The sequence below is a fragment of the Sinocyclocheilus grahami genome, unplaced genomic scaffold, assembly GCF_001515645.1.
Source record: "Sinocyclocheilus grahami isolate Dianchi unplaced genomic scaffold, SAMN03320097.WGS_v1.1 scaffold419.1, whole genome shotgun sequence".
NCBI lineage: Eukaryota > Metazoa > Chordata > Actinopteri > Cypriniformes > Cyprinidae > Sinocyclocheilus > Sinocyclocheilus grahami.
In genome coordinates this window covers 1,886,893-1,914,201 of record NW_015505598.1, presented here as the reverse complement: position 1 = coordinate 1,914,201, position 27,309 = coordinate 1,886,893, and the positions used below count along the sequence as shown (strand labels likewise).

At 37.0% G+C, this 27,309-nt stretch overlaps 1 protein-coding gene across 1 annotated transcript in view; it reads right to left on the bottom strand.

Moving 5' to 3' along the window:
• dock10 (dedicator of cytokinesis 10) overlaps positions 1-27,309 on the bottom strand; it is a 73,080-nt gene that overhangs the window by 5,188 nt on the left and 40,583 nt on the right. Inside the window, exons 10-37 of the mRNA XM_016232783.1 lie at positions 25,487-25,651; positions 25,230-25,352; positions 24,727-24,806; positions 24,383-24,570; positions 19,813-19,878; positions 19,632-19,724; positions 19,412-19,535; positions 19,136-19,257; positions 18,026-18,109; positions 17,841-17,933; positions 16,844-16,962; positions 16,689-16,758; positions 16,289-16,402; positions 16,132-16,203; positions 15,190-15,336; positions 14,865-14,948; positions 14,313-14,409; positions 14,147-14,179; positions 13,102-13,280; positions 12,885-13,001; positions 6,839-6,956; positions 6,522-6,643; positions 6,255-6,369; positions 6,062-6,128; positions 5,928-5,975; positions 5,164-5,265; positions 4,755-4,758; positions 1,490-1,714 (exon numbers count right to left, since the gene is read on the bottom strand). Of these exons, the coding sequence (XP_016088269.1) occupies positions 1,490-1,714; positions 4,755-4,758; positions 5,164-5,265; positions 5,928-5,975; positions 6,062-6,128; positions 6,255-6,369; positions 6,522-6,643; positions 6,839-6,956; positions 12,885-13,001; positions 13,102-13,280; positions 14,147-14,179; positions 14,313-14,409; positions 14,865-14,948; positions 15,190-15,336; positions 16,132-16,203; positions 16,289-16,402; positions 16,689-16,758; positions 16,844-16,962; positions 17,841-17,933; positions 18,026-18,109; positions 19,136-19,257; positions 19,412-19,535; positions 19,632-19,724; positions 19,813-19,878; positions 24,383-24,570; positions 24,727-24,806; positions 25,230-25,352; positions 25,487-25,651 (2,971 nt within the window). The remainder of the gene's footprint in view (positions 1-1,489; positions 1,715-4,754; positions 4,759-5,163; positions 5,266-5,927; positions 5,976-6,061; positions 6,129-6,254; positions 6,370-6,521; positions 6,644-6,838; positions 6,957-12,884; positions 13,002-13,101; positions 13,281-14,146; positions 14,180-14,312; positions 14,410-14,864; positions 14,949-15,189; positions 15,337-16,131; positions 16,204-16,288; positions 16,403-16,688; positions 16,759-16,843; positions 16,963-17,840; positions 17,934-18,025; positions 18,110-19,135; positions 19,258-19,411; positions 19,536-19,631; positions 19,725-19,812; positions 19,879-24,382; positions 24,571-24,726; positions 24,807-25,229; positions 25,353-25,486; positions 25,652-27,309) is intronic.

Here is a 27,309-nt window from a genome sequence, read left to right as displayed (position 1 = left end):
ACATACACCATAAGACACACGAATACAGGTTTATTCTGATAGTCCACTCCAGAGATTCTACTAACTATAAGTAACTTTGTAACTCCATGTCATCTAGCAGGCATTAGAGTATTAGTGACTTTCTGCTTAATATCTGCTAACTCTTCATTTTGATGGACATTCTACTGATTGAATGTAAGTTTGTAAGTACATGTTAACTTATTCTACATGTAGTGGTGAAATAATGAAAGTTAGTTGTAATGCACATCGACATTCAAAAGTTTGGGATATAGTATAGTCAGACATTCCACTGACTTTAAACCAACTATATTGCCATTCAACAATTTGGGATCAGTTGTTTTTGTGAAGTCTCATTTGCTCATCAACGCTGCATTTATTTGATCAAAAATTCTGAAAAAAACAGTAATATTGTGAAATATTATTACAATTTAAAATAGCTGTTTTCTATGTGAATATATAGTAAACTGTAATTTATTCCTGTGATCAAAGCTGTATTTTCATCATCATTACTCCAGTATAAAGTGTCACATGATCTTCAGAAATAATTCTAATATGCTGATTTATTATCAGTGTTGAAACAGTTGTGCTGCTTTTTTTTTTTGGAACCTGTGATAGTTCTTTCAGGATTCTTTGACAAATAAGAAGGTAAAAGGAACGGCATTCATTCTAAATAAAAATCAGTACATTATTATTATTATTATTTTTAAAGAAATTAATACACTTGTTTTAAATTGATAAAAAGTAATAGAAGGCTTATATTGTTAGAAAATGTTTCTAATTTGAATAAATGCTTTTTAACATTTTATTCATCAAAGAAAGAAGAATCCTGAAAGAACTATCACAGGTTCCAAAAAAATATTAAGCAGCACAACTGTTCCCAACATTGATAATAACTCAGTATATTAAAATGATTACCTGTGATAGTTCTTTCAGGATTCTTTGACAAATAAGAAGGTAAAAGGAACGGCATTCATTCTAAATAAAAATCAGTACATTATTATTATTATTATTTTTAAAGAAATTAATACTCTTGTTTTAAATTGATAAAAAGTAATAGAAGGCTTATATTGTTAGAAAATGTTTCTAATTTGAATAAATGCTTTAACATTTTATTCATCAAAGAAAGAAGAATCCTGAAAGAACTATCACAGGTTCCAAAAAAATATTAAGCAGCACAACTGTTCCCAACATTGATAATAACTCAGTATATTAAAATGATTTTTGAAGGATCATGTGACACTGGAGACTGGAGTAATGATGCAGAAAATTCAGCAAGAATAAATTATATTTTACTATATATATTTTTGATCAAATAAATGCAGCCTTGATAAGCAGATGAGACTTCTTTAAAAAACAACTGATCCCAAACTTTTGAAAGGCAATATAGTTGGTTTAAAGTCACTTATAGTCAGTAGAATGTCTAAATATCGAATATAAAGCATAACCCAAATACAGACACCCACTGGCAGCAGAGTAACAGAAGCCTGACCTGCAGGTGTGAGCGGACGATGCATTTGCCCTTCGTAAACTCAAAGTTCCTCCTCATGAGGAAGTAGAGCAGCGCGGCGGCTTCGGTCTGAGTGGAGCTGGAGCGATGGTTACAGCACTTCAGGATCTCATAACACAGACTGCCACACAGATCCGCTGTACCCAGGAAAACTGTGGACGGGAACTGAAGAGGAAGAGCGTGAGAGTCAGAGATCAGTACAGAGATCTGCAGGGCTCAGTTTCAGTGTTGACGCTCTTTAATGAACCCTCCAAAATCAATATTATGTTTATATTTATTCATGCATTAAGATAAAAAAGTTACTGGGCACAATGTATTCAAACCTAAAACCTTTGCCTGCACAATATGGTCACTTTTACATTCGGTACACAGTGCACAGAAATTTCTTACAGGTTGTGAAACTGAATTTTGCATTATAAAGCATATAGTTCTGTCCTTATGACAATAGGGTTATTTAGATGTTTTACTCGTGAAACCAAGAGAAGATTATCATGACCATCAGTCTGTAAAACTGCACCTGTCAAAAAACACAAAACCAAATTGTAATTGTGTTCCTCTTATTTTTGGTGTGGTGGCTTAATTCAAGTAATATTTCATTTATGTGTCTCCACAAAAAAAAAACACTTTCAAGCATCCTAGTTAAACCTCCAGAGTTTTCCACTGAGGTAAAGATGTTAGAATTGTACTAACATGACTAATATTTCCTTTGGTAGGTTTTGGTCTACTAAAGGGGTTCAAATACACCGGAAGACAACCACAGGTGAGCTCAATAATTACAAAAAGAAATATAACTGCAAGCAGCAATGAAGTAATTAAGCCATTTTTTTAAGCCACTAGTTAGCAATTTTAACTAGTGACATGGAGCGTGTCCATAGTGTCATTGTGTTGCCTGCTAATGACGTCATAACCCCTCGATTTCAGGTTTTGTTTTGTAGAAAATATGGAAACACCAAAGATGCTTTAATATGTTGTGTGTTTTAATAGACCGGTGACGACTGCACAGAGTAGCATTATAACAGAACTAAATGTATCTAGTAAGATAAAACAGCGCTGCTTTACCCCACATACGGTCAACAGTATTTTAAAAATGTGTGAATGTGCAAACTACAAAATAAACTAAATAGCCTTTTATTTTCTTTGCAACAACAGAGACATGTAACAGGGTTTCTGCAGGTTTTATGAAGGTAAATGTTAGACTTTTTAAGACCAGGTAAAAAATAAAGAATGGAACACATTATGTAAATATGTTTCTAAATGCAAATGTCTTGTATTGGCAACACTTCAAGGTTTGAAATACAACTTCCAATTTTAATTAATTTTATTTAAAAAAGGCCTTATGGCTTGAATAGCGCTGCTCCCTAACACTAGAGAATGGAAATAATAATTGTTTTATGAGAAAATTATCAAAATGAAGTGAGTTTGTGATTAAAACAAGAACAAATATCTACCAATAGGCTCAGAAAAAACAACTTAATTAAAAGAGGAAACAGGTTTTAATATCCCATTGACAGACAGATCTTGTTTTATGAATGTCAGTGGAGAACAGGACAACTAGATGAGCCCCAGAGACAGATCCCCAGTGAAGACCTCGTCTCCTAGATGGCCATTGGGACAAGACCACGGGAACCAGATGAGTCCTCTGCACAATCTGACTTTGCTGCAGCCTATTAAATGGCTGGATTCGTCTGGCCAGAGGAGAACTGCACACTATTTCGACACACTATTTCCCTGTTTAATACTTTAAAGCTGCTTTGACACAATCTGCATTGACTTGACTTGACTTTTAGGCATAAACTCACTTAATTTTGTTAAATTTGTTCAGAAAACAAGACTTTACATCTTCAGTTTGAATCTCAGGTAAATGTAAATCTTGACTGAAAGGGTTAGCTCACCCAAAAATTAAAATTCTGTCATTAATTACTCACCCTCATGTCGTTCCAAACCCTTAAAACCTTCGTTCATCTTCAGAACACAAATTAAGATATTTTTGATGAAATGTGAGAGCTCTCTGACCCTTCATAGACAGCAAGGATATTACCACGATCAACGCACAGAAACGTAGCAAGGACATCGGTAAAATAGTCCATGTGACATCAGGGGTTCAACCGTAATTTTACGAAGCTACGGGAATACTTTTTGTGCGCAAAGAAAACAAAAACTGCAGATGGAATGAGGAGGTGAAGAATTGTTGAATAAAGTCATTATTTTTTGTTTTCTTTGCGCACAAAAAGTATGAGGGGTGAGTAATTAATGACAGAATTTTCATTTTTGGGTGAACTATCCCTTTACTGATGTTTAGATGTTTGTACTGGAAAACAAGACAAAAATACTGAGGAAGACTCATTTTTTTGCAGTGCATGTCACATTTAATGATTTTATGAATTTAAGACTTTTTAAGGCCTTATTTTGTGAAAGAATGAATTAAGACCTTTTTAAGACTTGCAGAAAGCAAGTATAAACGATATCAGGAGGTGAATGAGACAGGGTTGCTGGATACAGACAAAAATGGTTCCCACACTATGGATGTAACATGATGATGTTTACACAGGACGGACCCACTTTATATGAAGTGTCTTTAAGCACTAACATTTAAATGAATCATTTAATACAAATTGCACTCACTGTATACATACATGCTTTTTACATCGTACTTACTAGTGCTGTCAAATCGATTAATCGCATCCAAAATAAAAGTTTGTGTTTACATAATATATGTGTGTGTACTGTGAATATTTATATGTACAGTGGGGCAAAAAAGTATTTAGTCAGCCACCAATTGTGCAAGTTCTCCCACTTAAAAAGATGAGAGAGGCCTGTAATTTTCATCATAGGTATACCTCAAGTATGAGAGACAAAATGAGAAAAAAAATCCAGAAAATCACATTGTTAAAGAATTAATTGGTAAATTACGTGTATATATTTAAGAAATAAATGTAATACGTTTATTTATATATAATATAAATCATATATAATTATGAATACGTAAATATTTCTTACATTTATACATGTATGTGTGTGTATTTATATACATATATATATATATATACACACATATTATGTAAACACAAACTTTAATTTTGGATGCGATTAATCGCGATTAATCAATTTGACAGCACTAGTACTTACATTTTAAAATACCTGCATGGAATTAATTTCTGTAGTTATTACACTATTATTACACTGTTGATTCTATCTCTACCCCTTAATCCACTCTTAAACCTAACCTTACACCAAACGCATCCCTAACCTTCCTCAACAGCAGCAAAAGTGAAACATGAACACAATAAGTACACTGTACCAGACAATTAATGTGTTACACAAGTACAGTTAAAGACACCTGATATAAAGTGGGATTAATGTTTTGTGCATGTGTGAGTGTGTATTAGAACGTTATATTCAGGGTTAAAAATCATTTAGCTAAGAAATGCATTTATTGCAATAAATTAATTCTATGCATTGCACACTTCGTGTTTCACTCTTAGAAATAAAGCTTCCATGTAAACATTTTGATAATCTAAAGAACCATTTTTCACTATAAAGACCCTTCTGTGCAATGGAAAGGGTTCTTCATGGAAACACAGATGTCAATCCAGAAGCTTTATCTTTAGGAGTGTAAGTGGTTTTATGAGCTCTGTGTGGACCTGTTAGGTGTTTACCATTGGGGTAGGAGCCCTGAAGACTGGCAGGACACGTTAGACCCCTTCAGGGTGCCATTGTTCTGTGTGGCCTGAGCCAGCTTAACGGCGGCCGCTAGCTTCCTGCGCACACAACGAGCCAATTAGAGCAGGGTTAACGCCAACCTTCATCCTCACAGCCATTACAGACAGGAAAATGAAAGCCAAGCTTCTCGGGCAGTGTTTCAGAGCAGGACAAGTCAAGTTTGTATGTTAGATGCTGCTGGTGCTGTCAACTTTAGAGACTGCTGTGAGAATGTGAAGTTATGTGTGGAAGCCAGACAGAGGACAACATGAACGTGGGAACAGAGAGCGTGATGAGGATTAAACACGCATCAGAATACAAAGACAACATATGACGTGGGAATAAAACAGGAGTTAATTTATAGGTTCATATAGGCTGTTACTCATTATATAGCACTGGTAAGCAGTTGCTCTAGTTTTAGTTCCTGCTAAGAAAAGCCTTTATCTATGTGGTAGACATTTCAGACACCTGAGCAAAAATAGTCCAGACCTGTTCCAACACACAAAAAGCAGTTACATCATGCAACTTGCTATGGACTGCAAGTACTGTGAATTAGCTTTCCAAGAAATGCTTCATAAAGCTTTGAAACATTCCTTCTCTCGCTCCCTCTTACAAGCACATATACAATCAGGAACAGAAGAGAAGAGAAGAGAAGACCCTTACATTCATCCAGACGCACCGGAGCACACATAAAACACATCTAACTGAGGAGAGATCTTACCTGGCAATGTGACGCTTTCCAAGGAACCGGAAGTGTTGGAGACAGAGTCTGTTTAAAAAAAAGAAGTATACAAAATAATGAAAACACAAAAGGATTTGATTCCTTCTTTCTTTTTCATGAACAGAGTCACTCACTCCAGGATATTGAAGAAATCGCTGATCTCCTGGTGGATCGCTCGATGCCAGTATGAAACCAGCACCTCTGCAACACAGAGAGCACATCATCCTCACAACAGTGTATTATGTTACAGGTCACCATGCTACAGCATGAGATGTGAATATGTGCAATAGACATGTTCTTCCGAGGTTCAGTGATTTAAAGTCTCACCCTCTGAAATGGTCTTCATGATGTGCAGGAAACATATGAGCAGACTTCTGGTCTCCGCTTGATCCAGTTTGTCAAAGCGTGCACCAAACCCAATGAGAGACTGCGGCCTGGCAAACTGAATACAGCCATCACAATCATTCTCTTGTTACATGAGAAAAATCATTCATTCATTCTGTGTGTCTGTTCTCTTTTATTCTGAGTTTCTGTTTTTGTTCATGTGTTATATTGGCTCTATCTATCTGTCTGTCAGTTCATGCACTTGCTCACCTTTTCACATCCATCCATCTTCTCACTATTGCGGTCACTGTTGCTGGGGTTCGACTCGATGCTGATGAGAGAGCCTCTGGAGTCTGCATTGTTAGCTGTTGATACAGCCAATGAAGAAAAGGCTGGGAAAAAAGCAAATCAGTATGTGAAAGACATTTTGTCTTAGGAACTTTTATTTTTTAAAGGATGTTTTCTTCTGTACAACGACAGTTTTGTCGTTGTGATATCATATTCCAATCATGTTCTGAAAGCATGATAGATTTGTGTGAGGAATAGATTATGAATAGAGGGTGACGGTCTAAACAGCATCACTGTACCTGTAATGGAGTTGAGCACTTCCTTGGTTAAGGACGCATCCATCGAGTTCCCATGGCGTAAAACATGGGTCACCTGACCTGCTAAACCTACTCCGACACTAAGATCATCTCTGGAACCCTGTAAAGGAAATCTTATTACTCATTACTTACTAGGCCTCATGAACTGCTTTTGTTTTTTACTTTAGTTTTGTACTGTTCCCTGAGGTGCACTTATAATGTCATCAAGAGGTTCACATAAAAAAAAACATAATTTAGAAGTAACAGGCTATTTTCTGCCCTGTTTTGACTCCCCTCATTGGAACGCTCTGTTTAGCCACACTATTACATCATAGAGTCATATATTCCACAAGCTGTCGTTTTGGCAGACTGGCTTCAATATAAGCTGTTTTTAGACTAATGAGAGAGTTTTGAGTTCTTAAACTTACAGGATGTTTTTATAATACAATGACCTCTTATGCATCAAAAGATCAAGGGAATTTTGATTTCTCAGTTTGTGACACATTTAACAATCACCCTAATGGGAGAGAAGCTGATGTAATTTCAGTCTAAAATAATGTTTTTTCCAGTTTTTTTTAAGCCTTGAGGTTGTGAAAGTGCAGATGCATTTTGAATTTTGTAGTTTTAGTGAAAAACGTTTATAAAGTATCCTGTTTGATCACAATTTTTTTAATATTCTGACCATGTAAGTGTTTGTGTTCAAGGCTGTTGAATCGGATTCCTGCTCCTTTCCTCACTTCACTGTTACCCAGCACAACCAGAGGAAGGAGTCACTGCCAACGGACTGCTCACCCAACAACACAGCTCTTTGGTCAACTGGTTAATGTAATGGACTTTAAAGCGTCTCTGCAAGTCTTCTACCAGACTATGTCATGCTAGACTGCACCTTCACCCCAAGAAGTTGTTCCTTGAAAAACAATGTTCCTTGACCATGTGGTTGTGACAGATGGTGTAGCAACTGACTCTGAGAAGGTTGCAACAATGGAGAGTTGACTGTTTCCGAAGCACACAGCTTCCCGGTTTGGCCTCATGTTACATGCATTTTATTAGGACTTTGCTTCCATCACTAGTGATCTTCATCGCACTGGCACTGGTTCACTAATGACTGTGAACACCAACACCAGCAATATTTGGGCTGGCAGGAATTCAAGCATTGCAGCATCCACCCCTACCTCCAATAGGGCAATAAGTGCAGTTATTCTCTTTTGTTGTGTTGGTAGCAGGGCTCTGAACCAGTTCAAGGATTGAAAACAAAAACCGGTAACGAACAATTTTGACAGGAACGTAACCAGAAACAAAATCAAATTTAATAGTTCAGAACAGAATCGAAAATATGAAATGGCCATTAACTGGTTAATAATTATTAATTAATTAATTATTTTATTGTTCCATTTAATATTTGAATTTTGCAGTCAACCAATCCCCAATTCAAGTGGTAAGGCCAATGCAAATATTATGCTGATGCATCCAAGGAGTGAAATGCATCAGCTGTGAACTCATCATAGGTAAGTCGCAATGGCAGTGCCCTGGTGTTAGTTTATCCGAGGATGTCACGAACCGCCAAGCATTAGGCCTACATTTTAGTGAAAATGAATGGCAGGTAGGCTAATATGCAGCTTGTTGTGTGTTTTGAAACCAGCAAAAATGGCAGGATAGTGTATTAGAACATGGATTCAACAAGGTCACGTAACGCACCTGCAGCACTTCTGTGAACGGAGAAAATAGAATAAAACTATATACATAAAAAGGAATATATAGGCCTAATACACTCATGATTCACTTAAATCATTAACAGATTAACAAAACGAAAGAAAAAAATGTGCTGAGTTTCGGTTCATTGTGATGCGATTCAAAGTTCACGGAAAGGAAACCGAGACGGCAGAAAGCCGTTTTGTTCATTTTGCAAAAGCTTTACAGATTTGAATGATGTTTCACTTCTATCTGTGCGACCAACCAGCATTGGTATGACCATAAATTACGAAGTAACAGTTGGGAAAACAATGCAGTGATCGCGCCGGTGCCTCACACGCACTTACCACATATTTTTGGTAACTTGACATCACAGCCTGTTCATTATCAAAATAAAATACACAGTTAAAGAAACATAAAAAGTTACATTGCTCAATTTAAATAGTCTGTATACACTCTGTGCTGTTCAGTGTGACCAGCGTCTCACTGCTGATATAGCCGATGTGAAGGATGATGTTTTGCCTCGATAATGCGAGTTATAGTTTAATGCGATATTTTTATTTAATGCCATGTCAGCATCTCAGGCTATTTTAATGGCAAAAACGATAAAAAAAAATACAAGTATGATAATGCAAGTGAAGAACAAAGCCTATAGTTCACATAAATAATATTTTAACATCCAGATACGTCACGAATATGGAAACATTTGGATTCGTGCCGAATGAGAGAGGGTTCAATTTCACTTTAAAGGAATTAATTTAGGCTTGATGTTTATATAGTCTAGCCTAAATTCTGTTAACTTTAGAGGATTTGTTGTGGAGAGAAGGGAACTAAAATAGGCTAGTTGTGTTAATGTTTATAAATTTGCTTTATTTACCGGTTTTAGCCTACAATATTTCTGAATGTAATAATAAAATGCAACATACAGCCTACGTGACTCAGTCTGGTTTTAAATCTTTACATAGTACAGAAACTGCACTGTTGAAGGTTTTTAATGACTTGTTACTTGCTACTGACTCAGGGGTCTACTAGACCTTTCAGCTGCATTTGATACTGTAGGCCATAAGATCTTGATTACACGCTTAGAACAATGTGTTGGTATTAAGGGCACTGCGTTGTGATGGTTTAGATCCTATTTGTCTGAAATTACTTTCTCAGTTCGTTTGGGAGACTTTGTCTCCTTAACTGCTTCTTTCACGTGTGGGGTCCCCCAGGGCTCCATTTTGGGGCCTATTCTGTTCTCCCTGTACATGCTCCCCTTAGGACATTTTTTTAGGAAATTTGGTAATTCTTTTCATTGTTATGCAGACGATACGCAAATGTATCTGCCTTTAAAACGAAAAGATACTTGCTCTTTAGCGCCCCTATTGCAGTGTCTTGAGGAAATTAAGGCCTGGATGGCACTAAATTTCCTTAATTTTAAAGAAAATAAAACAGAAGTTATACTGTTTACACCGGGAGGTACTTGTGAGTCATCAGATTTGGACCTTGGTGAATTGAAACCACTTGTGAATCCCTATGTAAAAAATGTAGGTGTTATCATGGATTGTGATTTTAAATGGGACAAACAGATTAACTTGGTAGTTAAATCTAGTTTTTTCCAATTGAGACAACTCACCAAGGTGAAATCTTTCCTGTCTTCTAAAGACTTTCAAAGAATCGTTCATATTTTTATTTCAGCTCGTCTGGATTATTGTAATGGCATCTATATAGGTATTAGTCAGGCCTCTCTCTCCAGACTGCAGATGGTCCAGAATGCGGCAGCTCGCTTGCTGACGGGTACATGAAAGCGGGAACACATCACCCCCGTTCTCGCCTCTCTTCACTGGTTACCGGTCCATTTTAGGATTCAGTTTAAGATTTCGGTTTTAAAATCTCCTAATGGTTTAGCACAGGGCTGTCCAAACTCGGTCCTGGAGGGCCGGTGTCCTGCAGAGTTTAGCTCCAACCCTAATTAAATGCACCTGAACCAGCTAATCAAGCTCTTACTAGGCATAGAAACTTCCAGTCAGGTGTGTTGAGGCAAGTTGGAGCTAAACTCTGCAGGACACCGACCCTCCAGGACCGAGTTTGGACAGCCCTGGTTTAGCACCTAAATATCTGTCCGACTTGATCAAGCTGTATGCTCCACTAAGAGCACTAAGGTCTGCTGACCATTTGCTTTTAGTTGTCCCACGAGTAAAGTTGAAGAGCAGGGGTGACCGAGCATTTGCAGTGGCGGCCCCGAAGCCCTGGAATAGTTTGCCCCTCTACATTAGACAGGATCAAACACTGAGGATTTGTTGTGGAGAGAAGGGAACTAAAATAGGCTAGTTGTGTTAATGTTTATAAATTTGCTTTATTTACCGGTTTTAGCCTACAATATTTCTGAATGTAATAATAAAATGCAACATACAGCCTACGTGACTCAGTCTGGTTTTAAATCTTTACATAGTACAGAAACTGCACTGTTGAAGGTTTTTAATGACTTGTTACTTGCTACTGACTCAGGGGTCTACTAGACCTTTCAGCTGCATTTGATACTGTAGGCCATAAGATCTTGATTACACGCTTAGAACAATGTGTTGGTATTAAGGGCACTGCGTTGTGATGGTTTAGATCCTATTTGTCTGAAATTACTTTCTCAGTTCGTTTGGGAGACTTTGTCTCCTTAACTGCTTCTTTCACGTGTGGGGTCCCCCAGGGCTCCATTTTGGGGCCTATTCTGTTCTCCCTGTACATGCTCCCCTTAGGACATTTTTTTAGGAAATTTGGTAATTCTTTTCATTGTTATGCAGACGATACGCAAATGTATCTGCCTTTAAAACGAAAAGATACTTGCTCTTTAGCGCCCCTATTGCAGTGTCTTGAGGAAATTAAGGCCTGGATGGCACTAAATTTCCTTAATTTTAAAGAAAATAAAACAGAAGTTATACTGTTTACACCGGGAGGTACTTGTGAGTCATCAGATTTGGACCTTGGTGAATTGAAACCACTTGTGAATCCCTATGTAAAAAATGTAGGTGTTATCATGGATTGTGATTTTAAATGGGACAAACAGATTAACTTGGTAGTTAAATCTAGTTTTTTCCAATTGAGACAACTCACCAAGGTGAAATCTTTCCTGTCTTCTAAAGACTTTCAAAGAATCGTTCATATTTTTATTTCAGCTCGTCTGGATTATTGTAATGGCATCTATATAGGTATTAGTCAGGCCTCTCTCTCCAGACTGCAGATGGTCCAGAATGCGGCAGCTCGCTTGCTGACGGGTACATGAAAGCGGGAACACATCACCCCCGTTCTCGCCTCTCTTCACTGGTTACCGGTCCATTTTAGGATTCAGTTTAAGATTTCGGTTTTAAAATCTCCTAATGGTTTAGCACAGGGCTGTCCAAACTCGGTCCTGGAGGGCCGGTGTCCTGCAGAGTTTAGCTCCAACCCTAATTAAATGCACCTGAACCAGCTAATCAAGCTCTTACTAGGCATAGAAACTTCCAGTCAGGTGTGTTGAGGCAAGTTGGAGCTAAACTCTGCAGGACACCGACCCTCCAGGACCGAGTTTGGACAGCCCTGGTTTAGCACCTAAATATCTGTCCGACTTGATCAAGCTGTATGCTCCACTAAGAGCACTAAGGTCTGCTGACCATTTGCTTTTAGTTGTCCCACGAGTAAAGTTGAAGAGCAGGGGTGACCGAGCATTTGCAGTGGCGGCCCCGAAGCCCTGGAATAGTTTGCCCCTCTACATTAGACAGGATCAAACACTTGCTGTTTTTAAATCTAGCCTAAAAACTTATTTTTATAGTCTGGCATTTGACGCTACATGAGAGCTGCTTTCTTTTATTGTCTTTATGGTGTCTTATTGTCTTCTTTTGTGTTGTTGACTGTTTGTATCTTTGGTATTTTTATTCTTTTATGTGTGTACAGCACTTTTTTTTCCTTCTATTTTTAAGCCCTGGTTGGTAGACTACAGGGCCTCAGCGCTGCTCTTACACACCTTCCTTTAATAGGTAAGAAGGAAACTGGGATAGCATTTAAAAATGTAGTATTCTACATTTATGTAATGTAATGTTGGTAGTTTCAAAATTTGTTGTGGTTATATGGGGTGGCCTGGATGAGTGTGACTTGAGATGAGTGTGTCCTTTTTTCTTTTACCTTTACATTGCTCTTGGTAATACTTGATTCTAACTGAACAACTGTGGAATTGTTAATAGTAAATAATATCATAATAAATATTACTCAAGTGTAGTAATGAAATACTTTACACCCCTGTTAAAACGTCAGATCTTGCTCAGCTGAGGCGAGTTCTTGATAAAAATATAAGAACAAAGCTTCTTATTATATTTCATTTCAGTTGATAAATGAGCATCCTGAGCATGTGTACCTGGTCACTGGCCGTCAGGCAGATTGGAAACAGATCTCTGAGGAAAAAGCGAGGCATGTTGTCAAGGATCAGACCATAAAGTGGCAGGTACAGAGAGGCTATCCGTGCCTGTTTCTCCTACACACACAAACACAATACAGTTAAAATCAGTTCCCAGACTAACATAAATGGTGCACAACAACTATATACTTTAAGTGTTATCACTGTCAAAATTCACCTTTATGGCATAACGGGAGTCCAGTGAATGTTTAGCCATGAGGTTCTTCAGGCAGCCCAGGGCGAGGTGTCTCAGGTCTTGCTCGTCTTGCAAAGCGAGCCCCAGCTCTCTCATCAACAATCCTGTGAGAAAATGTTTCCTGCAGAACTCTTCCGTCAAATTATACTCTGGAAAGTCCACTGAGAAATAAAACAGAGCGAGAAACCACATACTTGATCACTATGCGCAGTGTGACAATGCATTTATTTTGTGAGTGAACATGTTTACGGAGATCGAATATGTATTTGAGTTGTCAGGTAACCTCATCATGGCAGCACGATGTGACTATATGACTGGAGTCTTGCTATACGCTACAGAATATGCTGTAAGTTATTGAAACTTGAGAGCTCTAACGGAGGAGAAGATTTTCTGTAAAATCAAATTCAATTTATTTGTCATACAGTGTTTGACACAAAGACTTGGAATATACTGCAGGAGTGCATCTTTCAACAGATACTGAGAGCAGTAGAAGGACACTGAATCACAAACATAAAAAAGATTGTCCTAATAGATCAGCTTTACTCAACTGGAGCAATTAAACTGCAGCGATATTTTAACTGGACTCCTGTACTTTAAATGTTGAATGTTTTTGTCCATACTATGAAAGTAAATTGAGTTTTAAAAAGTTAACGTACAGGTAATCCAAGTCTTCTGAAGCTATATAATCACTTTGTCTCGAGTCAAATACAATCACTTTGTCTAAAAAAAACAAACAAAAAAAACGATTATTTAGTTTTAAATGAAATCAGTGTCATGATCCTGTGTTTTTGTGCTGTTGGTTTATGTAGTCTTTCAATTTTCTTTTCTTTTTTTCAGTGAACTGATCTTCTCCTTCAAGTACATGATATTTGTACTTCATCCACTCATACAGATATGAGATTTTCCAACCCGTTCTCACTCCCAGGGTTGAATTTTATTATCAATCAGACTGAAAACTGCATTAAACTGCCACAGAAAACTTTACAAATAAGTAAAATAAGTTCAGTAAAAAACACTTAATAGTTACCCTGAGCACTTTGGGTTTCCGGTGATGCCTTGTCTGACAGAGAGAAATGAGACAGACAGAAGATCAGGGGGTGTGGTCTACAGTATGCTAATTAGGAGTACAATGCAAGCGTGAAGTTTTGCGACACATGAGACACAAAGAGGTGGAGCTCGTGGTGCTCCCTGACCTGTGATTCGTGCAGACGGGATGGGAAGACTCAGAAGGACATAGTGCTCATAGTTACACACTTCCCTTATGAACTCAAACTTCAGCTCACACAGCATCTGGAAAAACAACATTTGCACCCAAAACACGTTGTGCACACACACACACACACACACACACACACACACACACACGGTTCTTTAGTGATAACCTTTGCGACACAGAGACGGTCAATTAATTCAACAGCCAGAAAAAAACACAAATAAATTATACATAAATACATGTCAGTCATTACATAACAAAAGTTAATCGTAACCAGGATCTTTTAATGTGTAGTGTCACTGTTTTAATGCTATAGACTTTGAGCATGCAAATACTGCATCTTCTTACAATGAACAGGATATGATCACATTCTAGGGCTTGTGCTTTCACAAATCGGAAGCTTTGACATCTGTGCTGTTTGTATTAAATCAAGAGGTCAGTCAATCACGTTCAGATCCTCTATTTTTCACACATGCTCACGTCTAGTGTTACGAGAGAGATACAGAAAAGTGAGAAAGTTTAGCTCAGGTACCTTATTGTCACTGGCTGTGATCATGTTTATGTAGTTGCTGATCAGTTTGAAGGTGAAACCTCTGTCCATGAATGTGAAGCACCGCTGAGGACGGGAAATGCATATCTTTTAATTGATCACAGAAACAAGTTTATAACATTATTATGAACTATTCAGGCTGTCCGATTTCAAATGCATGTACAGTACACTATCACACACAAAATACATAAACTTATTTATGTGCATTAAAATTAGTCCTGCATCTAATTTAATTATTTACTTCATTATGCACATATTTACAACATTTAAAAGTCTTAATTATCTCAGTTGTAGTGTGCTGTGTGACCTTCACAAAGGCCGCTATGGCCATATTAGCGCTGCGTGTCTCCTCTGCCAGCTCTTTATTCTTCCAGAAGATGTGATCGGACATCGTCATGATCAGGGTCTCCAATCGACTCTGGAAAGTGCCAGGAAATCGCTGCGGTCGAGGAAGCTGAGCAAACACATTTGTTACGCATTTCTTATTAAATAAACAAGTTTAACAGTGTGAAAGACACAGAAGCAGCTCTGCGCAAGTCACTTGATGTGCAGAAAAAACGTCTCAAAACATCTTTTATTTATTCGGTTTTATTCAGATTTGTTGGTTATATAAGGAAAATGGTCACAGCTGCAGAAAATTGTGAACATAGGTCAAATATTACAGGTGCAACAGCTACAAATGAGAGAAAAAATTCTGTGGAAAGTAAAGTCTGAGTATTTACAGCAATACAGAGTTTAGGACTGTATTGAGCATTTATAGAAAACCCAGTTTGATTGATAAACGCTTATCTAAATCACCAAGAAGCAAGACAGTGCTACTAATCGTGTATCTGGTGCATTTTACATTTAAGCTTATGTCAAAAGTTTATTTAAAATCAAACCAAGAGTCCTGAATGTGGTCACACTTTAGTTTGTGGAGCATTTCTCACTATTAACTACGACCTTTGCCTTAATAAACTCCTAATTACTGCTTATTAATAGTCAGTAAGGTAGTTAAGTTTAGGTATGGAGTTTAAGGATTAAGGGATCTAAAATATGGCCTTGCAGAATAATGCATCAAGATGTGCTTTACAAGTACTAATAGTAATATGCATACTAATAAACAACTGAGAATTAGTCCTCAAACTATAGCGTGACCCTTATTATAAGTCATTATTTTAGGCTGACCGACTATTGTTGAAATTACAACAACAACAAAAAGAATAGGATGAATAAAGCATGAATTCACGTCTGCTGCCTCAATATTTACCTTAAGCTTATTTGAGTCCAGCAGATGCTGCGCCATCGACTTCACTATGATCTCGAGAAGGAACCACGAGAACTGCAGGGAACCCAACAGATATCAGTCGACAGGCTTAAAAACAGTCCATGACTTCTGTAAGAGAGAGGTGGTGATGTTAGCTCACCTTGAGGATATTGCGTATGATCGACTGGTCGTTGCTCTTCAGGTCAGAGGTCATGCCCTTGGCCAACTCTTCGTGAACCGTTCTGAAGCCACACGCTTCAGTCTTAAAGACAAACTGAATAAACAAAAGAGAAACACATCCGACAGGTTTCCACAAGAACAAAAACAAAACCTTTACCGTCTCTGCACCAGCAACTTTATTTTCCCTGCTTGATCATTTCTTCAGATACGTCATATGTCGATATGTGCATTTGAAAGAAACTGGATTTTAAATTCAAGATTTTTAAAGCTTTAAAATGTAAACTGCAAGAATCTGGCTTCAACCGTACCTAGCTATTGGCAGCAACATGCATGAGTGAAATGATACATCGGCACAGTTAGGATTGTGCCATATAATGTACCTTTATGTAAGAGTGCAAATAGTGGCCCAGGTTCTCCTCGTGGCACTTAGCTAAGATGTGGACAAGGACCCTGATGGAAAAGAGGTTTACATGTAATGTTAAAGTGAGAGTTGTTGACTGAGTGCGTTCAGAAGAGCGCGTGATGGGTTTTGTACCTGGTGGTGCTGGTGGACACTTCGTCAGTGTCGTTTTGAGTGAGCACTTTAAAGAGCTGGTTGAAGATAACAGGAAGGAAGCGAATTATGACATGAATCCTCTCCATACTCAAGAGGCCCTGAGAGCACAAAAACGAGTTCATATAAAGATATGGACTGAATATTCACCTAAAAACGTTGAGGAATTTTCACAGGCATTATTCAAACATATTTGTGACCCTGGAGCACAAAAGCAGTGTTAAGTCGCTGGGGGATATTTGTAGCAATAGCCAACAATACATTGTTTGGGTCACAATTATTTTCTTTTATGCCAAAAATCTTTAGGATATTAAGTAAAGATCATGTTCCATGAAGATATTTAGTAAATGTCCTACCGTAAATATATCAAAACTTAATGTTTGATTAGTAATATGCATTGCTAAGAACTTCATTTGAACAACTTTAAAGATGATTTTCTCAATATTTAGATTTTTTTGCACCCTCAGATTCCAGATTTTCAAATAGTTGTATCTCAGCCAAATATTGTTCTATCCTAACAAACCTTACATCAATGGAAAACGTATTTATTCAGCTTTCAGAAGATGTATAAATCTCAATTTTGAAAAATGGACCCTTATGACTGGTTTTGTGGTCTAGGGTCACATATGATGAATATTAGTTAAACAATACCTACACATAATTTTCAAACTTTAAAAATGTGCATTTTGATTTCACTTAAAAAAAAAGAGAGAGAGAGAAACAGTGTAGAATAGCAAAACACACAATATATATGCGTTGCTTAAAAAAAAGAAGCCTAAATTTAAGCAAATCGCACAATTTGGTCCCTGACTTTAACTGGATCTTGCTCTTAAGTGGATCTTGACTTTACGTAAGACACATTTTGCAATCAGCTACATGTCTGTCTCTGGATAATATATTTATGAATATGTATAAAATGGGTTGCATTTTTAATTATAATTCCGTTTTGACAGATTTTCAGCCCCCAGTTAAGGCTTACTTTAAGGCAGTTGAGGAAGTTTGAGGTAGGAGCTTGAGAGAGGTCTGCCTCTCGTTTTTGGCACTGCTGGAAGAAGTGATTTAGATGGGGGTCCTGCAAAAAAAAAGACCCACTGGAATTATGAAATCACAAAACATGAGCAAGATAACTGTAAATTTTAATCTGAGACTGTGGCTCTTTTTAACCTGAGTATAAACTGTAGAAAGCACCAAAGTGGACACTTTGAAGATCGGCTTCCCCCCATCGACCCACTTCACATCCGAGCCATTCTGCAAGAAAAATATGAAAAACAAACTACTATATCTCGCATGTGAATCATCATTATTTGTCTTTGAGTCTCCTGTTTTGAAACATTCCAGGACTTTTTTTTTTATTCTTATATAACATCAACATGTATTAATAGGCAGTGTTACAGAAAGTTACTTTTAAAAGTAATGCATTACAATATCGTGTTACTCCATAGAAAGTAACTAATGGTGTTACTTTTTATGGAAAGTAATGCATTAGGTAACTTTTTTTTCATTTGGTGTTACTTATTTGCAAAAGTAAATTTTAAAGTAATGCATTACTTTACTAGTTACTTGAAAAACGTAATCTGATTACGTAACTCACGTCACTTGTGATGCGTTACTGTTGACGGGTTTTAGGATGGGTATAAATGTACATGACATATGTCCAAAAATATATTACATATACATATACATATATATTTGAATGGGCTAGATATACAGTATATGTTAATATATGAAATTATTCCAATTTCTTATAGGTTTCATATATGTTTTTACTTCATATGACCACATACTTCATATATGGAAGTGTAATATATGTACATATATTACATTTGCATATGGGGCTACAACAAATATAATTTTTGCATTCCCATTTGCTCCAACATAAAAAAAAAATCCACAACTTTCCAAAAAAAAATATCGAGAGTTTCATTACATTGGCCAGAAGATAGAGATGTCAAATTTGCTATCACTATATTATAAATAGTTTTTATGTAATTGAATGCCAAGGTTATATAACACAAAGTATAGAGATATAAATGTACATTCATTTTTTGCTATAGATTTATGATGTTAATAACTCTGGAAGCTTCATTACTGTCTGTGAAAATGGTCTGTTCTGATTTCTAGTTTATGTGACCTATAAAAGTTGCCTTTGAATCACTTCTATGTCTTCATCCTTACTTTATATCTTCATCATCATCATCATACTTATATCTGTATTCATCTATTTTCTTTTTCTAAACTGTCTGTTTCTATGTTTTTCTGGATTCTCGCACTCACTTTGGTGGATGAGGGCTCTTTAATGTGTAGATATCCACCAGGCAAAGTGCACGAGACTGGAATACTGAAATCCTGAGAGGAAACACGTCCATCCTTCAGAAGAGGCAGCCATGCATAGCCCACTGTAACATACACACACACTGTCAGAGCACTATACACACACAAACACACACACTGTCAGAGCACTACACACACATAAACACACACACTGTCAGAGCACTACACACACACACACACACACACACACAGCACAGGATAACGTGCATGTGCAGATACCTGGAGTCTCAAGAGCCTCTTTCTTCTTAGAGCTGGTCTTGGCATTGATGTCACAGGTCACATGATAGAAGGAGAAGAGTAAATGGTGTTTCTCATGAAGATGTGTGGGCAGCTCAATCTTCACCTGAACAAGCATATCATAACAAACAGTAAAAGACCCATAACTTTCATCGTAACCTGCAAAAGCTGCTAAAGCACTTGAAAAGAATATTTTGCAAACCTCATCACAAAAGTCTGGGTTCTGTGAGTGATGCAGAACTGTGGAACAGGCAGTCGTGGTAAAAACTAGACCTCCTGGCTTTCCGTAGATGCACTATGGAAATGGAAATGGATTTACAGCATTTATATTATATCTGAAAGCAGATGTTGGTGGAAACTGATGGAAACTTGTGTTATGTTACCTTAAGTGGCTTGGCGTGTTCTTCATCAGAGCTTCTGAACTCCACGTAAACGGCGATGTTTCGAGCCTAAAACAAGAACAGACACGGCATGACTGTACACTGCATGTTAACGAACGAAGACCAAAACAATCTAAACTGAGCACATCTGAATCCTTCATTAGACCTCAAGCAACTTCAGCATGATCAGTCACTCCACAACGGCCGGTCAGAAGTTAAAACTTAATTGTGGTGTAAAATATTTAAGCCAGTACTGCACCAATAAAAAATGGTTTCAGCATAACTATTAGGGCTGGGTAAAAAAATATCGATATCTCAGTTTTAATCGATTCTCATTTTTACGAAATGATATTGATTCTTAAATGCCAAGAATCGATGTCTAGCCTGTTTTCAGTTAATGGACGGAACATTGAAGGGCACTTGCCAAGAATCGATGTCTAGCCTGTTTTCAGTTAATGGACGGAACACTGAAGGGCACTTCCCATCCAATAAATCGCAATAAGAATTGTGCTTTGGTACTTTTAATATGAAACAAAGTCTCATATTTCAAATTATGTCCATTGTATTGCAGTATTCAAACAGTAAATGCCGTTTTGGCACTGTTTAATGTGAAGTGACAGATCGCTGTAGCGCCTCAGATCAACAGACGCATGTGAACTGATCATCTCCTCCACATTAATACCAGATTCAACACAAAATAAACATGACTAAACATCCGAAGGTAAGTTAAAAGAAAGAGTACAACTTTACAATCCATATCCTGTCTCATGTAATCGCTCAATCAGTGTTTCAGCCACGCAAAGACGTCAATATAACAACTTGTATGTCACGCAACGTCACATTTACCTCAGAAAAACATATTCGGTGACCATAAACTCATTAATCATATGGAAAAATAAACTGTAGAGAGGGGCATTTTGCTAAATATATGCACCATATAACATACGCATTATAAGTTTTACTGTTCTTCAGTGTTTAATTTGTTTCAATAAATCTGTCAAGTTTTTATGACAGCCACCATTTAAATGTTTGTTTAAAAAAAATTAATTGAAGTAGAAATATTATTATGCAATTTTAACTTTATTATTATGAAAACTTCATTAAGTGTAATTTAAGCAGTTGTACAGCCTAAAAATCAGTCAATTTTAACCTTCAATATTATAGTAATGTAGTACCAACTGACTCTCATGTATATTTTACAGCATTAGTTGAGAGATTTTTATATGCATACAGTATATATATATATATATATATATATATATATATATATATATCAGGTATATCTAGAATGCTAGATCTCCGCTGTGCGTCAGGCGGTTCTTTGCCTCTGTCATGACGAGAATACTTAACGATGCATGCATTAAATCATTTAGCCGTACATTACATAAATGACAAAATAATTATTCTGTATTTTTCGAGTTAACGGCTGGTTTATTTATTTACTTATTTGTTTATTTATTTTTGAAAAATGTAAGAAGAAATTGAACATCTGAAATGACATCAATAAATAATAATGATAATAATAATAAAATATAGTAGAAAATATATATAATAAAATATAGCCTATATAAAAAAGATATACAAGTACTAAACTGCTTAGTCAACCTCAGTGGCGCAGCAAGTCAGCCCCGGGCCCATATGCAAAAAAAATTCTACGCCCCCCCCCAAACATTATGGGCTTCAACTCGGTTAACTTAACTTGGGCCCTATTGTTGATTTTTCTGAAGTAGATAACGTTATGTGAATCGTGACTATTCACAAGCTGTTTTACGGTAATGCTTGGAAATGATGTTTAAAGTTTTCAAGTCCATTCATTATTTGTAGCACGCAAGCCACTCAATAATCTCAGCTTTGTGCTTTGTTCCTACAAAATCTCAGTCTTCTGTCAATTCTATGATTAAAATACAAACAATAAATGTGTTTTTACGCTCTTTAATTTGTAGTGAGATAATTCGCCTCAGTTCAAGCGGCATATGAATCAATGATATTTTCCTCTTTAATATTTGCAGCACTAACTAAACATGAATATTTGAATGCATGCATCAAAAATTCAGAACAATTTAATACAAACGAATGTCTCATGAAATCGATCAATCAGAGTTTTAAAAAACATCAATACGTCTACATTGTATTGCTGTTTTTTATGTTAAATGTGAAAAATGATAGATGCCACAGACTTTTTTTTCTTTTTTTGGCGGAGTAGCCTATAGGTGGAATTTTCACATTAACTTCACGCAAATATAACAAGTTTTTATTATCGTAATTTTGACTTTATTCTTATTAAATAACTAAATCTTATTTATTTAGTTATTTTTCAACGTGGCACTAAAATGCTCCCGTATGCTACTGAATGCAAACACAATTTTGGCACAGCGGCCCAAAAAACAAACAAAATAAATAAAAAACAAACAAAAAAGTAAAAAATAGTGAGGGGATATTTGAATTATTTGTTCATAAATTAGTGTTTTCTGAATCAATGTCGCAAAAATGAATTTGACGAACCTGACTGGCCATCTCCTCATTGGACTGCCTTTAGCGAGAAATGCCTCTTTACGGATTACATAAAGAAAGAGTTTTTGTTTTCGATTTTAATTATTTCGTTTTAAAATAGTAATTTAAAGCATTATATAGATATATTTATCATGTCGGTTTCAGTTCATCATTGTGAGGCGCTCCTGCTCAAGACCAAGACGACAGAAAGCGCATATTGTTTGTTTTCTTTTTTTTACAAAAGCACAAGGTTTTGTTGATATTGTGAGTGCACACAAATAAAAGTAGACTTTGCAGTTCCGAATGAGGTATACTCTTACCTTTATGAGCAAAAATTACGGCGTATTTTTAAGCTTTCACTGTTATTAAAAAAAAATGCAAGTGATCGAGCTGGTGCCTCCGTGTCCTGCAAAGCGCACTTTAGCTTCCACTCTCCGCACAAGCTATTGGATATGCTAATTTATCTAGGTTAAATGTTTAAATGAATACTGTGAAATGCTTTAATACTGTAAAAGTGTTTTATGTCTATAGATTTTATTTTAGGCAAGTCGTCGTGTTGATTTGAGAAGGCTAAATTGAACAAACATATTTGTATAACTCGTATAACAACATATAACTCACTGTCTGCCGCTGGCCGCTTGGTCGTTCCTTTAAAAAACAAAAACCTGAATTTAACAAACATAAAATGTTCCAAACATATTTCTAAATTAACTTAATAAAGAAGCTAAAAGAAATATTACCACTTTGCCATTAAAAACCCGAATCTGAACTATTTTAATAGCTGTGTAATGGGGAAGAGAGAGAAAGAGAAAAGACATGGGCTCCAGTCGGACTCGGGCTGAGGGAAATTAATTTCCTCGTTTCAATTAAAAGTTCCCCTCGGCTCGGTGGGCCCCCAATCTGCCCGGGCCCATATGCACCTGCATACCCTGCAGACGCTACGCCACAGAGTCGACCTCAAGCGTTACTGTTATGTTGGTCCAAGCGTACCGAGACCTCATTGCTTTCACAAATCACGAGGAAATCGAACCACAAACGGACCCACAAATGAACCGAACCTCCGGAGGTGGTCTGAGTACGGTTCGCTTTTGGGTCCTTTTAGGGGGGTCTGACAGGGAAATTAATTTCCTCGTTTCAATTAAAAGTTCCCCTCGGCTCGGTGGGCCCCCAATCTGCCCGGGCCCATATGCACCTGCATACCCTGCAGACGCTACGCCACTGAGTCGACCTCAAGCGTTACTGTTATGTTGGTCCAAGCGTACCGAGACCTCATTGCTTTCACAAATCACGAGGAAATCGAACCACAAACGGACCCACAAATGAACCGAACCTCGGGAGGTGGTCTGAGTACGGTTCGCTTTTGGGTCCTTTTAGGGGGGTCTGAGATCACTTGTTTGTTCACATATATGAGCTGAACCGCTCTGAGAGTGTTTGCAGGGCTCAAACAAACTAGGTGTGAAAACACCCTTAGTTTCCAAAGGAACAATCACCTTACAAAGCGAAGAAAGCTTGTACATAGACCTTAACACACAAACCTCAAGAACGCTGACAGTCAACAAATGTAAAAAGATGAGCTCTTAAAATCACAACACAACAAATAACTAACAATAATGACAAAACAACAGAAGTTTAAAAAAAAGTCAGCAAATAGTAAAATAGTAATCCTATAACAGCAACCACATCATTTATTCATGCTGTAATGCATGCTGGGAACTCAATTATAGTCACCAATTCTCACTATTAACTGACTTTTGCCTCAATAAACTCCTGATTAGCTGCTTATTAACAGGAAGGTAGTTGTTAAGTTTAGGTATGGAGTGGATTAAGGGATCTAAAATATGATCATGCAGAAAAAGGCATTAATATGTGCTTTATAGCCACTAATGAACAGCCAATATGCATGCTAATACGCAACTAGTTAATAGTGAGAACTGGTTCCTAAACTAAAGTGCTACTTAAATTCTTCAGACAGCATTTGGAGCACTCTGTTGGTCTGACACGGGCAAGTTTATGTAATTTCAATTCATTCAGATTTCATAGTATTTGTGACTCTAAAGGTCCGGTGTGAATGTGACTTCCTCACCTTTGCGAAGCTCTTCTGGCTGTCATACTTAAGGTGTTTGGGGTAGATGTAGATGTGATTCTTGTAGACTCTGTAAGGCTGGGCAAACTTAGAAGAGTCCTGCAGGAACTCGTCCACCTCCACCGTCGGAGCGTGAAGACCGCAGTCCTCGAACGGCCTGAGAGCCACGTACGAGGACGTCACACAGTCTGAGGAACAAGCATGCATGACGATGAGTGTGTGGCCACACAACAGCCAGCGCTTACGTGTTAAGTACATAAAAACTGAACAACATTTATGAGTAAAATTGCATTTTGCATCAGTTTTGCCTTAAATGTGAGGGTTGTGGTATTAGTTGGACGTACTGGGACATTCCATGGGAACACAGTCCACGTTTATTTCAAGGTTTCCCGGGATGATCTGGAGTTTACTGGCCTTCTCTGCCCTGCAAAAAACACTTGATTTAACTGAGGTCATTTATGATGACGTGAGATTTGTGAGCCTGGAGCACAAAAGCAGTGTTAAGTCGCTGGGGGATATTTGTAGCAATAGCCAACAATACATTGTATGGGTCAACATTATACATTTTTATTTGATGCCAAAAATCATTAGGATATTAAGTAAAGATCATGTTCCATGAAGATATTTTGTACATTTCTAACCATAAATATATCAAAACTTAATTTTTGATTAGTAATATGCATTGCTAAGAACTTCATTTGAACAACTTTAAAGATGATTTTCTCAATATTTAGATTTTTTTGCACCCTCAGATTCCAGATTTTCAAATAGTTGTATCTCGGCTAAATATTGTCCGATCCTAACAAACCATACATCAATGGAAAGCTAATTTCTTCTGAGTCTGTACCTCCTGTACTCTGTGGTGAGCTTGATGAGGTCTTCTGTGGAAATCTTGTTGCTCTCCTGTTTGAAGAGCGGAGAGAAGCGACTTTCCCTGTCCACTGTGCCCTGGTTGTCCTTAAATACTGACCTGGAATATACAGACGGAAGAAATGCTATGATTGAATTTAAACAAACTGTTAATAGTGCAAGAGCTTTGTTGTTGTTGTTGTTGAGCATTTGTTCTGGCATAGCTGAAGCACCAGAGATTTAGGATTCCCTTACCTTACAGACCAGGCAAAAGGCATGCGGTACTTTCCAAGTTTGCTACAGAATTGTTTATTGGTTTTCAACATCTTTTGGACAGTCTGGATGGAACAAGCAGAGAAATTGGAGTTCAATGTATTTGAGAGAACAAAATCAACGAGTAAGTCTCCACTTACTACATAACTTTAATCATATTAGTGCTTAAATCAATATTCGGTGTATTTATCCTTATGCCACATATAAAATCGTCTAAATGCCATTACTTTAGTGACATTTGCAAACAAATGCACAAAGCAAGGTCTATATAAACATGATTGGATGAGTCTGGTGTGGAAGAGCTTGACTGGCCACACAGAGCCCTGATCGTAACCGCATCAAAACCCTTTGAGATGTGCTGGAATGGAGACGATCCAACATCAGTGCCTGGCATCACAAACGTGTTACTGGATACACAGACAAAAATTCCCACAGAAACGCTCCAGAATTTTGTGGAAATCCTTCCCAGAAGAGTGGAAGCTGTTATCCCAGGTAACAAATTTAGGTCACAAAAACATTGTGGGAACATTGTTTTGAAATATTTTTAAACGGTTTTATTGTTATGATTATAACGTTATTTAAAGGTTACAAAATTGTTTCTTACAAAATTTTACTAACTTTATTTTCACACGAGATATAACATTATTTGAATGTGTATTTTTAAGATTCTAAGAACATTAATGTCATAATTAGAACATTATTTAAAGTATTACAAAATACGTTGCAATAACTTTATTTTCACATAATAACGTTATTTGAATGCTTATTTTTAATATTCTAAAAACGGTCAAATGTTTTTTTGTATTTTTTATCATGATTAGAATGTTAATTAAGGGTTACAAAAACATTTCTCATAACGTTCAACTAACTTTATTTTCACCTAAAACATTAGTTGAACACTTATTTTTATTATTCTAAGAACATTCAAATGTCCAAATTTCTTGTCATGATTAGAATGTTATTTAAAGAGGTGGTTGATTGCGATTTCACTTTTTTAACGTTAGTTAGTGTGTAATGAATCACTGAATTGAATGATGAACTGTCTTTAACTGAAAAATGAGTGTTTAGTATTGTCATTTTGCATTATTGACACTATTTTCCTAATTAATGCTGTTCAGTTGCTTTGTCACAATCTGTATTGTTAAAAGCGCTATATAAATAAAGGTGACTTGACTTAATGTTGCCGTTTGAGCATAAACAATATCTGCAAAGTGACAAAGCTGAAAGTTCAATGCAAACGGAGATATTGTCTTTTAAAATGATGGCAGTTTAATGCCTACAAAAAGGCTCGTAGGGACTACAACGAGCTTCTTCCCGGGTTTGTGACGTCACAAACCCTGATAAACCCCGCCCCCGGGAACATGCAACAAAGGAGGCGGGGCCATGCTGCACTGCTTTAGAGAAGAGGAAGAGTTGTTGCCATGCCGTCAAAACTAGGGCTGCACAAAAAAATCTATTCATATATGATTCTGTCTTCTAACGATTCTAATGGATTCACAAGATTCAAAATCAATGTTCTAAAGCAGCGGTTCTTAATCCTGTTCCTCGCGCTGCCTTGCTCTTTATCTCTCTCACTCTCTCTCTCTCTTATTCAGATCATCAGCTTCATCAATCAACTGTGTTCCAATTATACACTAGACAGACAGATATATTTCACATAGCTATGAGAAGCATTAAACATGGACAAGCACGCGGTTGCCGTGGTAGCGAGCAATACTTGCTGCCAAACACTTCTTACTGTTGCAAAAATGCTACAACGCAATCATGTATTCTGCATTGTGTATATATATATATATATATATATA